The sequence below is a fragment of the Cryptomeria japonica genome, chromosome 7 (genome assembly GCF_030272615.1).
Source record: "Cryptomeria japonica chromosome 7, Sugi_1.0, whole genome shotgun sequence".
In the NCBI taxonomy this organism is placed as follows: Eukaryota; Viridiplantae; Streptophyta; class Pinopsida; order Cupressales; family Cupressaceae; genus Cryptomeria; species Cryptomeria japonica.
The window spans coordinates 697903302-697919094 of NC_081411.1; the positions used below are offsets into that span (position 1 = coordinate 697903302).

General features: G+C 34.9%; 1 protein-coding gene across 1 annotated transcript; it reads right to left on the minus strand.

Annotated features, from left to right (window-relative positions):
* Positions 1-6172: 6172 nt before the first annotated feature.
* Positions 6173-6562, minus strand: LOC131856959 (glycine-rich protein 5-like). The gene has a single exon (XM_059208925.1). It carries the CDS (start codon positions 6560-6562, stop codon positions 6173-6175), a length of 390 nt encoding a protein of 129 aa, XP_059064908.1.
* Positions 6563-15793: the final 9231 nt, after the last annotated feature.

A 15793-nucleotide genomic window follows, 5' to 3' on the forward strand; every position in this document is an offset into this window, starting at 1 on the left:
GCCTCACATCAAAAACACTCAATTGACCCCTCAAAAACACTAAACACACAATAGCACTCATATTTGCACAAGCATTCAAACAATAGCACAATAGCCCCATTGCGGCACAAAAGTGCTAATTCATTGGACAACAGCACCAAAACATAGTTTCAGTGCTATTGTCCTGACTCAACTTGGACTCAGCAAAAAACATGTCAAAAATGCATAAAATTCAAATTTTCAAATTTGCGTACTACTGGTCCGTAGTCCTCTGGCCCCTGGAATCGACGGACTTGCTCAAATCAATGCTCTACTACTGGTACCGGCATCCTAACTGCTGCTCGCTCCTCCAAAATGTCACTATCAGAGCTCTGAATTCACTATGGTCACGGATTCAAATGACCCTATTTTCACCCCTTCTCCCCATATAAACCCTTCATCATACCCCAAATTTTCCCCCGCTCACCGTCATGGTCCCCGTGAACTTCCCGAGCCTACCATTTCTCTATTTTATCTCCGATTTCTTCTATTTTTCACTCGTATTGCTAAATTCTTCTCTTCTATCACCCTGCCAATTTTCATTCTTTTTCGAGATATTGCCTAGTTTTTCGAAATTTTTCAGTCCATCTCTCGAGGGGGCATACCACCCATTAAATTAACATTTTATGGGGCATTTCTTCACACCTATTTTTCTTTCTTTGAAACGACACGATAAACTGCACCGTCTCAAAGAGGGGCAAATGTAGTCACATAAATCTATCCATTTTAATTAAATGAATGTTTCGTATTTATTTGATTAAAAATCCACTAAGCCATCAGTTAATTAAATTAACATTTAATTAATTCATCTTCAAACATTTTCCTATTAATTAAATCAATTATTCAATTTATTTTAATTCATTCATTCAACCAAATTCACAAATCAATTAAATGAATAAATCATATTTATTTCATTTAATCCTCTTTCCTCTTTAAAATAAATTAAATCAAACATTTATTTAAATCATTTATCCCCCCCACTTGCATTTTCCTACAAATGCAACTTGCACACATTTATTGAAATAAATTAATTTATTTTAAATAAAAATCATATTTTCCCTCACCCACCAAATCCACTTGCATTCCTAAACCCCCTTCTAGATTCTTCTAACCCCTTCCTAATTAGCCTAATCCATCCCCTAATTATTGTCACATTCCTAAGCAACTTGGAGTCACTTCTCAAAGACTTCAAAGTCTTTGAAAAACATTTAATGCTTTATGTGTTCAACAATTTAACCTCCAAAGTCTTCCAAAACCACTAATGGCTCTTACATGACCATTTATGGCTCTTACATAACCATTTATGGTTAATTCAACTTGCACTCATGTGTCTCCTCAAGCATTTATTGCTTTGACCATGGTTATCCCTTTTGCCTTTGCACAAGAGTTTATCCATTGGATAAAAGCTTTATTCTTTGAATAAAAAATTTATTCATTCAACCTAACCTTGACCTTAACTCCCAAGTTAACTCTCAGGTCATGTCAAGCATTTAATGCTTATTCCCTTTCCTCTCAACCTATCTCACATTGACACTTGTCATCGTGGGATTGGGTTGAAAGTCTACACATGGATTGAATACCATTCAATCCTGACCCTTGTTGAGATTACTCAATCTCAACCATCCATTGCTCCATTTTTCTTATAAATAGAGCCCATTTCTTCATAATTCAGATCCTAAAAACTTGTATGCATCTAAGTTATAGAGAATTTTAGAGAGCATTTAGCATAAATCACTAATATATTGTCATTTTGGTTTAAAATAAATCATTTTAGCATCATAGCATCTAGTATTAGCTTTTTATTCACATTTAGAGCAAATACTTCAATTTCAACCCTCCATAAGCATCCATAGTGCAAAAAGTTGTTGAGAGCTACACTAGTTTGGAACTTGAAAAGGAGAGGAACAAAGGAGAAAGAGCTAAGAGCATGTTAGGAGGCATTTGGATATGCCTCATCATATTTACTTTCCTAGTTAAATATTCTTTTATGTTTTTGGTATCTCTTTTGATATGTTTGTTTAGGTTAATCTTTGGTTGAATAACACTAACTTTAACACTTGTTTCTTGTTGTTTGTGTGTGTTATACTACCACAAGTTTTCATCTAACTTGTCAATTTGGCAGAGCATCAGAAACAAAAGAGGAAGAGTCCACAAAAAGGAGATGTACCAAGAATGAGTCCCAAAACCGAGAGGCCATGGCCAAGATCAACCACCAATGCACAGATTCCAACCTCATCGTCACATCAAACAACACTTGGAGGCAAACCCCAACCAACGAAAAAAGGCAAGGCACCCACAACTAGAACAAACAAGGAAAAACCAAGAAACCCCAACACAACTTGTATGAGGTAGCAAAAGATTCTAAGAGCAGAACACCACCTCGCTCGAAAAACTCCTCTCCACCTCAATAGAAGAGGCACACACCTCAATAAGATCAAAAGAGAAAGGATACATCACTATCGAACAAGCCCCAAAATAGAGAAGCTAAGGCCGAGATCAACCACCCACAAAACTTCCATCCTCTCCACCATGGCAAGTCACCACCTCCATAGGGAATGCCTCCACCTCAATAAGACATGCAAAAGAAGAAAACGTCACAAGGAGCCAAACCCTAACCGAGGACACCCACCTCAAAGAGGGATGAAACCCACTCCAAAGGAAACAGTCGAAGAAGGAACATGAGCGAAAAAAACCTCAACCACAGGGCACCAGCACAAATTAACACAAACCCGCCAACAAAGACACCCCAGAACCAGAAATAGAGGGAGAATCAAACAAAAGCACAGGAAGTTGAAGCTCTAGAAAGAAGCAACAATGGAACAGCCCCAAAGCAGGCCAAACGGAAAAACCTCAAACCACACCAGCATAAAAGAAGAGGGAACCCACCGACAGGAATAAGGACAGCCAGACACGAATAGACAATGCTCCCAACCCGCACCACCCCAACCACAACGGAAGGAAGCCCACCCCCAAATGTGAGAAAAGCGGGCAAAACAAGCCAAATAAACGAAGGGGAGGATCAAACAACAAAAACCATAAAGCGGAAAGAAGAAGCAGCGCCGAGGACAAAAGACAGCACCACCGCAAACGGCACAAAGGGAGCCAAGAAAACCAAAACAAAAACCCCACAAAGACCACTGAGAAACATAGAAAAATGAAAGAGTGGGCAAGAAAAATCCCCACACAACAAAAAGCCATAGCAAAACGACCCCTAAAGAAAGGCAACAAAGGTAGGCAAGAGCCAGCCCGAAAAGGGAAAAACAACATCGTGGTCTGGATCAGCATTCTCCCTTGCATTAGCATCTCCACTTGAAGACTCACTCCCGCTCTCTCCCATTTTCAAGGTTAGAATCTTTTGTAATATCTAATATGTTAAGGTATTATCATCGCTATTCAAGGAACCAAAGGAGGTAATCAAGATGCTTGCATGAGGATAGTGTGTGAATTCTAAGGTTTAGTGGTTTACTCGTTAATGATTCATATTATTTTCATTTTGACAATGAGGATATGGCTACATGGTGGTAGAGGTTGGATTTATGAAAACTACTATCCCCATTCACCTTTATTAAGATAGTGTTTGACTACCCAAGGTAGGTGTCTTCACTTGAGCTACCCTTCAAAAAAAAAAATCTTTAGAATATACAAATTCTTAAAGCTCTGGTTTCATTGCCCTTCAAGATGCCCTCTCTGCAAATCATGGGAAGGAAATGTGAATAACCTTTTTCTAGGATTCCATTTTTCTCAAGATTATTGGAAGTGGTTATGTGCTAACCATGGTTAAATCGGTGTCCTCTCTAACAACATTCACAACTCATTTGAATCTTGGCCAATTCTCCACAAGAAATTAACCTTATCTAGTCATCGTGTCTCTATTTCTTTAATTTTGATATGTGAAATTTGGAAACAATGTAAAAAATATATACTTTCAATAAAAAAGGATTGTTTGATGTCCTCCTTATAGAATAAGGATGAAGCAACAATAGTGTAAGTGGTCAATAGTGAAGTGGAATCCCAAGCTATGTAGATGATAACCTTCATTGGCTAGGATAACTTGATGTCAAAACTATGGTCCATTCTTTGAACTCTCCTATTAAAGGGGATACGGGAATTGAGCCCCTACTCAAACATAAAGAGCTTAATTCAAAACCATCATAGTGTAGGTGGTTCAAACTCAATTTTGATTGTGCTTCCAAAGGTAATCCTATAATCTTGGGTGTTTGATTCCTAATCTGTGATTGAACTAGGAAGGTTATCTATAGATCTTCGGAGCATCTAGTGAAATGAAATAATATTGAGGTATAATTACAAACATTTATTCTTGATCTTCAGCTGTCCTAGAAACTTGACCTTTCAAATATTGAGATTGAAGGGGTTTAAACCCTTATGATTAATGTAATAAGGAATTTTTTTTACAAGTTTGAAAAATTAATGCCTTGCTAGAAGTGACCAAACCTTTATGTCATATTTAGAAGAATATATTGCTAATAATATTTATCTAAGGTCAACATGAAGGTAGATTCTCTTGCCAAGTTAGCAATCGATGGTAACAAAGTGTATGTTATCAATCCACTACATCAAGGTTCAAACAAGTATCCTTTGGTTGGTGAGAGATAAGAGGTATAATGCTAATCATTTCTTGATTAATTTTGAGTTAATGCTGTCATTAGTATGATAGGTTTGAGGGATATTTATTTATTTTCCACCACTTGTGGGCTTCCCTGCACATGTGAAATGGACTGGTTCACGATTATATTATTAGAGAAGGATTTTTTTTGTCATTTCTACATTGGCAATTTAGAAATGTCAAATTCCTGGTTGTGGACTTCCTAATTCATATAGTAATATCTCGATTCCAAATGGCTTTTTTACAAAACTGGTTGAAGTTTGTTTTTATAGCACCACATGGTTTTATGCTCCTAGCTATCAAGTGGGTTTTGGGAGATGTTTTTATTACGGTAGGCCACATATATAGGCTTGATATAGATATTTCATCCATGTTCATGGCCGCACTAGTGGACATTCATGAGCTCAAAGATACAATGAAATCTCTCTCTTGGGTTTTAATTAAGAAACAATTCCTATGCAATTTGAAATATGAAAGGTAAATAATTAAAAGAGAAAAATAAGCCACTTTTTTATATTTGATAAAATCATGTCAAGTCATTAATGACTATCAATTTTTTTTGGCTCCAAATTTGGTGTTTGGTTGATTGCCCTATTTTGCTATCTATGTGATTGGTTTTGTTCCAATTCTAATTTTTTATGGTTTGTGCTAGATTTACAATGGGTTGGGACCCTTCCTCACTTATTTTAATAAAAAATATCAAATTTTTAATTATTACTAATCATTTCAATTTATCAGAAATGAATGAACAAATAGATAAAAAAATTAAAAATTATAACACTAATTTAATCAAATGAAAACAATATTATAATTTATGTTATTATTGTAAAATATGTTATTTCGCCGAGAGGCGATCTACAATGGGATCGAAATCATCCGTAAACAAAAAATGCTTTTAAGAAAAAATTGACATGTTCCTGACGGTCAAAACCATACCTTTTTAAGGTGCCAGCCCCCATGACCTGACTGCTGTAGGCGGTACATATTCAATTCCGCATGCCTAAAAACTGTATTAATTTTAATTTAACGATACAAAACAGCAGTTATACCAAAACTTAACAACAATCAACAACAGACTGTAGAAATTCGATAAATTTAATTAAGGATTCATTATTCGTATCACTCATTTTAGATTATTTTTTCCTGCTATTTTTAATTCTTCCTATGCTTATCCTGCAACTTGTAGTGTATCATGATATTCAATTTAAATATCAGAAAAAAATTGAAATTAACAGTGAGAGAAATGAAAAGGGTGCTTGGGCTCCATTATACCTTGTATTCTAGTAAAACAATTTCAGTTCATTGAAAACATATAATCCTGCTAATAGTGTTCAGAATTGATGAATCGTTGGACAACCATACAATTGATAAAACGTGCTTGTCGTAACTAATTTCAGTTCAGTGAAAACATATAATCCTGCTAACAGTGTTGAGAAAGGATGAATCTTTGGACAACCATAGAATTTATAAAACATGCTTATCGTAACCAAGACCACGTTCATTATTTCCAAAACAGGAAAGTTAAGGGAGTTAAAATCCTCCACCTCCACCAGTTCCACCGCCGAAGCCGCCGCCTCCACCAGCTCCTCCTCCAAAACCGCCTCCTCCTCCTGCTCCTCCTCCAAAGCCACCGCCAACGCCTCCTCCAGCACCTCCTCCAAACCCTCCTCCAGCTCCGCCACCAGCTCCCCCACCAAAGCCTCCTCCAGCACCACCACCGAGGCCTCCTCCAGCTCCACCACCGACACCTCCACCAAAACCTCCTCCGGCTCCGCCACCGCCGCCTAACCCTCCACCACCACCAAAGTTATCCGTTTCATATACAGTCGTCTTCAGACTTCTGCCTTCACAACCAACTATTACACTCACCACAAGCATTGCAGTAACAAGCAATCCACATTGCTGGAGCTTGGAAGCCATCTTTCCTACTTGCTTCGGCACTAATACTCTTCACAATGTCTATGAACGTGGTAGATTGCCATTATATAGTTAATCCGATGGAGAGAAATCGAAGTCTTAAACGGTGACACAACTTAACGTACCATATTGCATTTAATGCCTCACCCTACTATCTTGTAGTCAATGTCATTATTATGCATTCTGATTTCCATTAATTGAAATATCTCCCTTAATCACATCTGTTTGAAATGGCTGCATTGGCTACCCACCTTCGATAGAAAATTGTAGCCTACCGATAGAAAATTTCATTGCTTCGGTTACAATGGATTCTAAAAAAATTAGAAAGGAATTTATTGATATTGGTAGGGACATAATGTTTAGGACTCTGTAGAGGCTAAATTTTATCAATAAGCCTTTGATCATGCATTGTTGGGAGACCATTGTGAAGGAGAATTACATGCAATAGAAATGCCTTGGTATTGGGAATAAGTATAGCAGATCTAAAAGAAGAATTAAAAGGCCCTTAAATAGGAAATGAGAGGGGATTCTTACTTGCAGATCTCAATAACGTAAATCACAGAAAAAAATCTGCAAGAAGAATAAAGAGCCGAGGGAAAATAGTGAACTGAAGAGGGGAAATAAATCAAGAGAATAAGTTAGGAATAGAGGATGGTACAACCAACATTGCTACTAGAGAATTCGTGCAGTATTTGAGCTTGGATAAGAATCAAATACAAATTTCAGTATCATTCTTCATAGTACCAGTAAAGGTATGATAGAAAAGATCTTAAATCCAGTTGCATGCATTCTTTAAGAAGTTTTCTTTACTAGATTTTCATTCTAATTAAATATATTCAATAAGAACTCATTTAATGGTGGTATTAGGAATTTAACTATCTTGACTGTTTGTGTATGTGTTTGGTGGACATGTATAGCAAGGTATCATACCAGTTCAACTTTCACCATTCGTTCCTTGAATTTCAAGCCTCCTATGTATTTACCTTTTTCTTGTGTAGGGTTAGAGTCGTTATGCCCTGACTTAGCCACAACCTCTATGATTGATTTTTCTACAATGCTTCTTATTTTTTACTTTTTTAAAGGTAAACGATTACTAAGTGAATGACCTACAATCTTTTCATTTTTGGATCATTTTCGTAGTTTGTTCAAGCTAAAACCAGTTCATGAGCGTTATTTTGGTTTCCATATTTGGATATGTATAGCTTCAAGGCTCCCTCATACTTCCTCTTTTGTCAACGGTTATGGCTGAAGGAATGAAGGAGAGCAATAGAAATGAAAACAAAGACAATTTATATTAATCAAAATAAAACATTACAATAACTCAATGAGATGTGTTTTATACATGAAACACCATTGCATTTAGATTGATATCCTTGTCAACTTACAACATTTTACATCTTATAGCTTCAGACTCATAGTGTTTAACAGATTTATATGCTCATCCTTCTTACAACTCTGCTGCAGATCTAGACTTTGTTGTGAGAGTGCATACAAAATGAAGTGCTATGAAATATATAGACCTACATACCATAGAGGGGAAAGGGTATTATTTTGAATTGCCCAAAAAGCATGTGATCTGACAAAAAGACACGCTAAAGAGTACATGACAATGCATCCAAATCTAAGGAAAATCTATTTTTGTCATGTCTGCCGATAGGCTATGCAAATAGAGGATATATGGAATGATATGTTAGGTGGGGTTAGTTGGGATTATATCTCCAACACCGGCGCTTCAATAACACATGCATTCCCAAGTTCGAATCCCACCTAGAACAATTCAGCTTTGAGCATTTTTGTATCCCCTATGCTTAATGTTGTAGCAACATTGGTATTAGCTATAGTTGTGATGTGAAGATACATACTATGTTTTAAGGCACTGAAACATAGCCAGATATTAAGCAGTGTAGACTTTAACATAGATTTGTCATTATTTATGTTTTTGTTAGATTTGTCATTATTTATGTTTTTGTTTTCTTGTACATATGTTCACAACAATGCACTCTTGCCCATTTTTGATGAATGATCTGTATTATCCATCTGGGAAAATGCTATTACAACTATGTTCATGCCATTTCAGCTGCGTTTTAGCTAAATGTGAACAACAATCAAATCCCAATTCGGATTTTTTGTTTTTTTTAATTATGTTTTTGTTTTGTGGAAATGGAGTTTTGTTATATTTTAGTTATAATGCTTTCTCTCTGTCCCTGGTGACTCATTTATTAAAAAATATGTATCTCAAAAATAATATAAATTTCAATATCTTTTACATGATTTGTAATGATAAATTTGTTAACTTATTTTTTTAATTACTGAATTATATTTGTAAGGAATACAATGCAATTCTTTTTATAGAAAAAGAATCTGATTTAATAGTTAAAAAATAATTCAATTATGATATAATTATTATTTATTAATTTTATAGATGGAATGAAACTATCATTGAAACATCTATTTAAAAGCAACAAATTGTGGATTCATTGTTGTTGTTTTCTTACTATAGGCTATGTTTATGTTGTTTTATTTTTATGGTTTGCTTCATGCTAAACTCTGCATTATGAAAGTAATGCCAAAACAAAAAAGGGTATTCTATATCAAGTCATCAGTGTCTTATTGTCCTTGTATGTTTGGAAGGTAAGAAGGTAACATCGTAATGAGGATGGCATCATAGGAGCAAAGCTGAGCCTCAACACACAAACTAAAATATTACCCTTCTGTAGGAGATCTCTTTGCTTGTCTATTTCAATCTTACGTCAACACATTTCATGGACCAATGGTCCAATAAAAAACAGCAATTGGAATCTCACCAACTGTTTATCTCGGGTCTTTCCATAAATTTTATTGACCCAATCTATGGATGTTTTGAAAAACTTATATTTTTGACTGGAAATGGGGCTGAACGAAAGTACGAAATGGATAAATTTATGTCTTGGTCGTAGTAGAAAAAAGGTAGCAGAGATGCTAGAATCACCGACTTCTTTACCACCAATATTGTATGATCAAACTTTCAACAACTTTGTGTTAGTTTGAAAAAACTATCATGATTCAAATAATTCAGATTGGTAGTAAGTTTTCATTAGTGTGTTTTAGTCATATAATATTCATTATTGATGTTTAATTGTTTTTATATAGTTGTGGTTGATGGAATTGGATAGTTGGATTTTATTAAGAGATTGTTTGATCTAAGTAATTTTCATAACATAGATTTTTTAATTCTAAGATGCATAAAAAATTTAAATTTATTTATCTTTGTTGAACATATTAAATTATTCTAAAACAAACTTTTCAAAGGCCATGAAAAATCAGAATCTAAATTAATAAATATATTAAATATATTTTAATATTAAAATTTGTTATCTAATATTATCTTAATGTAAAATATTAATATGATAACAATTCTACCACAATATTATCTTATCTTTTTTATAATTTATCTCATAATCATAACCCAAGGACTTGACGACCTTCTTATTATGTCCAAAACATAATTAACATTATACCTAGCATTTTTAAGGTAGAAGTGCTTATTGATAAGGTATGATTGTTATATGTTAACTATATGAAGAATTGCTATAATTTAGTTCTTATAGATAAAACATTATTAGGATAAATGGCCATGATAAAAACATTATTAGGATAAATGGCTTAGAGATTGCTATGACTATTAGTTATTTTAAAAAAATGATTGGCTTCTTAAAATTATGAATATCTTGTCTATGCATCAATATGTTTCTTGTTAATTGTTCATTTGTATTATTTTCATGCTTATGGTCTGCTATAATTTATATGCTTATGTTCTTATGCAACACATTAGATTATAAATTTATGTTCTCTTCATGTCAATTTTAGTTTACATTTTATATGTTTCATGTTTATGATCATACCTACTTTTGTTTCGAATCATTACCATGGTATTTATATAGCTCTTGCCTTCAAATTGATATCTCTCGGCGTATCTTACATAAATTTTTTAAAATATAGGTATACTAGTATTTTAAACTTAAAAACGAAATCCGTCAAAGAGAACTATTAAACTTTTTAGATTATAAATAAACGATTATTAATTAATAAAATAATTATAAATGATTATTTATTTCTAAATTTGAAATTTTGTCAAAACAAAAATTAAACTATAATTTCTTTCTAAACAAAAAATATAAAATCGTTTTCTGTTTGTCTGCTATCTTTTCCATATCAAATGAACGCGATTTCTTCCAGTTGGTTCACTTCTTTTGATGCATATTTTATTCACCTCTCTCTTTTTAATGGATCAATTCTGAATCCCATGTAGACCCCCAGATTGAATATGCGTTCAGACTTTCAGTATCACTTCCTTCCTTAGTAAATCAAACGTCTCGAATGTTTTACCTGTACATATATTCTCTAAACTCATCCACATGAGACGGTTATTTTATAATTGTTATTGTGTTTGTGATGGTCAAAACTAATCAAACCAAGAATTCATCCAAGTTAATTCTGCTTTATAATCTGTCAGTGAAAACCAGACTTCCAGACAGTGGGAAACTAAGGGAAAAAACTTGCAGCGCGAACAAAATTGAAGTCTGCAATACCTTTTGTATGTGTGTTGGATAATGGGTTGTTCTCTTAATTGCATAACATTGAGGATCAGGTGTCAAAACAAAACTAACGAACGATGCGACGCATTTCCCCTTTCACTAAATTTCAATATGACTAACTTTCCAGGCCGTAATATGACTGATTGGGGTACAGGGATAGCGTAGCTGGTAGAAAACTTTAAAAGTGTCAAGCCACCTAAGCATTTCGTAGGAAACATTAGAGGGAGCCGTAAAGTTTATGCATTTAGTATGTTGTCTGTTTAATTTTAGTTGTAATAACTAGGATATAAATTTGATTTATAAAGAAATAAATCATATTAGAATCGTTGTAAGGAGTTCATTAAAAGGTTTCAGTTTTAAAGAGGATAAGTAGATTTTGAGATACATATATGGGAGCTATTAGGTTTGAATCATGAAAATAATGTACTAATTTTGGATGGTAATATGTTGATTAAATCAAAATGTGAAGAAGCAAATTACATTTGAATTGCACTAAGGAATATGTTAAATGCTTGTAGTGAATAAGATTATTATCTTATTGGTGAAGCATCTTGACATACACATGGAGGTTCTATGTTTGAGTCCTAATTTGACCATTGAAAATAGCTCAGAATTTACCAGTGAATTGTGAGAAAAATAACAAGTGCATAAAATTTGCAATGAAGAACAATAGCACATAACAAAGAAGTTTTTGTGGAAAAACCTAGTAAAACTATACCAGTAAAAAACCACGGGCAAATTAACTTTCATATTGATTCTCGAGAATTACAGAGTTACAACAATCTTCAAAACTGCACATCAAAAGCATGACTTCGAGTTGCATAACACAACTGAGTTGCAGAGTCCTACTTGAAGACAACTTACTAAATATAGTAAGTATGACTCACACAACTACATGTAAAACACATGTCAAAATTACTATTTATAGAAAGTTTCCTAACAAAACTTTCTATTTATAGTGAGTCTAAAAAATTTGACTCAACCACTGCATTATAATCCATGGCACAAACACTGCTACCTAAGAAGGTCATGATGACTCAACCATTGCTAAATGGGAGTCCAAGATGACTCAACCGTTGCAAGCTAAGAGCCCAATTTGGACTTCACATTCCAACATTCTCCCAGTTGAAGTCAAATTTCAAACTCTGAATAATTCCTCTACTGAAAGACCATTGCCAATGCTACCTATCATCACATAGTCTGTACACTAAGAGAAGTTTTGCACCAAATAAACTTCTCTCTACTAATAGGTTTTGTCATAATATCTACAGGGTTTACCTCAATGTGAATCTTGGCTAAAGAGATTTGTCCTCCTTCCACCACTTCATGAACAAAGTGATATTGAATATCAATATGCTTTGTTTTGGAATGGTATGGTGAGTCTCGTGCTACATGTAAAGCACTTTGACTATCACAATACAATACCATGTTATCTTGCTTCACTTGTAATTCACCCAAAAGTCTATGAAGCCAGATTGCCTCCTTGCTAGCCTGTGTTGCTACCATATATTCGGCCTCAGTAGTAGACAATGCCACCACTGTCTGCAACTTTGACACCCAACGAGCAACACCTCTAGCTAAAGAAAAAACATAACCTGTTGTAGACTTACTCTTATCTCTGTCTCCACCAAAATCTGCATCCACATACCCATTAACCTGAAGACTACTCCCACTGTAACAAATAGAAACATCTGAAGTGTCTCTCAAATATATGAGAATCCACTTCATAGTTGTCCAATTATTAATGACAGGATTCGCCATGTACCTACTGACAACTCGCACTGCATGTGCAATGTCTGGTCTGCTGCACACCATGGCAAACATAAGACTTCCTACTGTTGATGAGTATGGTACATGAGACATATGTTTCTTCTTTGCTTCTATGCTAGGGAACTTTTCAAAGACAATTTAATATGAACAAGAAATGAAGTACTAACTGGTTGTGCATTCTGCATATTGAAGCATTGCAGAACCTTCTCCACATAATTTTTTTGTGACAACCATAATTTCCTATTATTTTTATCTCTATGTATCCTCATTCCAAGAATATGATTTTCACTGCCTAAGTTCTTCATCTCAAAATCCCTAGCAAGTTGAGTTTTCAAATGGATGATTTTATACATGTTGAGACCTACTACCAACATATCATCAAAATATAGTAGTAGAATACTAAAACTGTCATCATCATACTTTTGAACATAGGCCCAATGATCAGCCTCACTTCTACTAAAATCCAAACTCATCATGAAGGAATCAAACTGCTTGTACCAACACTGTGTCGCCTATTTCAAACCATACAGTGATTTTCTCAACCTACAATCAAGATTCTATTTGCCTCTTTCCTCAAAACCCCTAGCTACTGCATATAAATCTCCTCAGCGAGATCACCATGCAAGAAGGTTGTTTTAACATCTAACTGTTCTAACTCCAAATCAAGACTAGAAACAAGAGCTAAAACAACTCTGACGATACTCAACCATACAACAGGTGAAAAAATTTCATCAAAATCAATACTAGATTTTTGTGCATACCCCTTAGCCACCAACCGAGCTTTATATCTCTCCAAATTATAATTTAAATCCCTCTTCAACTTGAAGAACCACTTGTTCCCAATAGCTTCTCTCCCCTTAAGAAATGGCATGAGCTCCCATTTCTTGTTTGTATGCAGAGCTTCCATCTCCTCTTCCATAACAACTCTCTATTTGCTTGCACATTCAGCTTCACAAGCCTCTTGATATGATCTAGGTTCACCAACATCAATAAGTAATGCATAAGAAAAATTACAAGTAAGAGAATACCTTATAGGTGGTTTGATTACTCTACTGGATCTCCTTAAAATAGGTGATGATTCACCTTGTGGCTCAACTGGTGGCTCAAGTGAGGTATATGTATATGTATATGTATATGTATATGTGTATCTATATGTGTATGTATGTATGTATGTATGTATGTATGTATGGTAGGTATCAAGGTTGCTTGTAATACCTGTTGATCCTAATTGTAAATTTGACAACTATGATTCTTCTTCGTTTCCATGTAATAACGGGTCGTTTTAGTGTGAATGGTTCGTCGAATATTTGGATATATTCATAAAAAAAAAAAGGACCATATGTGAATTCCCAAAATTCGCCCAAGTTATAATTGTACTTCACATCATGATGGTGAAGGGTCGCAAATCATGTTTTTGAGAAAATCGAGAAACTCTTTGTATTTGTATTTGTAATCCTATGAACGTTTTCAAAGTAAAGGATATGATTCAAAGTAACATGTTGACCTCTAAACTCCAAGTTAAATGATCCCTCGAATCGCCAATAAATGGATGAAAATATTGTATTGTCTAGGATTGTTATTGGCATTCTCGAAGAGTTTAAAGTAAACACGATCATCAACGGTCTATGCTGATAGTTGACCAATTGTTAGCGGCAACATGGTAAAATGGTTAAAAGGACCAATGAACACCAATTTCGAGTTGTGAATGAGAAACTATCATCAAGTTGGTAAAATTATCAAGGGACCGATATGTTTCTTTATGCAAGGTTTTAACATTGACATCTTCTTCATCGGTGAGTTGGCTAACTTTATCAAGTTACCAAGTGTTTTGCATCGAACTCACTTATGCATGAAAGATATCGGCAAAGTTGACCAAAGGGTAAACAAGCCAATATCGATAGCCAACTAACTGTTTTCAGTTATGTTTTGGATTACTATCGGCAGCTTGGTTAAGTTGGCTAACATGCCGATCCATCTACAACTGGGAAATCGCTCCACCAAGCTCGTTTTAACGTCCATTTGGCAGAAGGAACCTACCGCGTGGCCGGAAAGAAAGGTGAAAACCAGTTTTTTTTTAACTACTCCACATTTGTTTTGCATGCCGATGGATATGCATGCTATCGTGCTCCACTCGCAACTTCAAGACTACTCGCAGCTATTGAATAAGAAGTCTTCAAACGCCTTGTATTCTGCAGATATGTCATATGTGCATCGATGGCTAGTCGCTGGTAGAGTTTCCTGCTCCTTTTTCTCCGAACGAAGCCCTGGTGGGATTGAGAAGAACAGCAGAACGGTGGGAATTTAGAAAAAAAAACAAAGTCTATTTGACGCATTCTGGTGGTTTCCAAAGATAATATTTGACAAAGCTCTCTCTACTATTATGCTTTGATGCATGTCCATAACCAGTTTGTAAGCTCCCAAATCTGGTTTTACAGGTACCATCTACACTTTCTCGAGGATCTCTAAAGCTTCTTCAACAAGGTCATTTGGCGCAAACTACAATATTAGCATCTGATGGGATGAAATATCTTTGATGCATTTCATTATATGGTTCAGGCCACTTTGGCTATGATTCGACACTTGCATGCAAAATGTTGAAGCATAGACACGATATGAAAAATGTTGGCAGCCACCTCATAAGAGAGGTCGTCCCATGTAACATAATGATTCTCAAAATTTGCAGTGAGTGGATTTATTGAAAAGGCTTTAGACGTTTGAAAAAAAAAAATACAATTGGCATGTTTGGAGCCGTGTTCAATAACTTTGTTTGCATCTTCTCAAAGGCGACATACCCAAATTGATTTTCAAAGAAATCTGGAAGCAAAGATAAGGCAAGTGAACCGTTTGATAGGGTCTCTCAATGTACAAAAGATACGACCTATAGATTCGT

Coding starts and splice junctions, on each gene's coding strand:
- LOC131856959 (XM_059208925.1), bottom strand. CDS start 6,562: ATGGCTTCCAAGCTCCAGCAATGTGGATTGCTTGTTACTGCAATGCTT.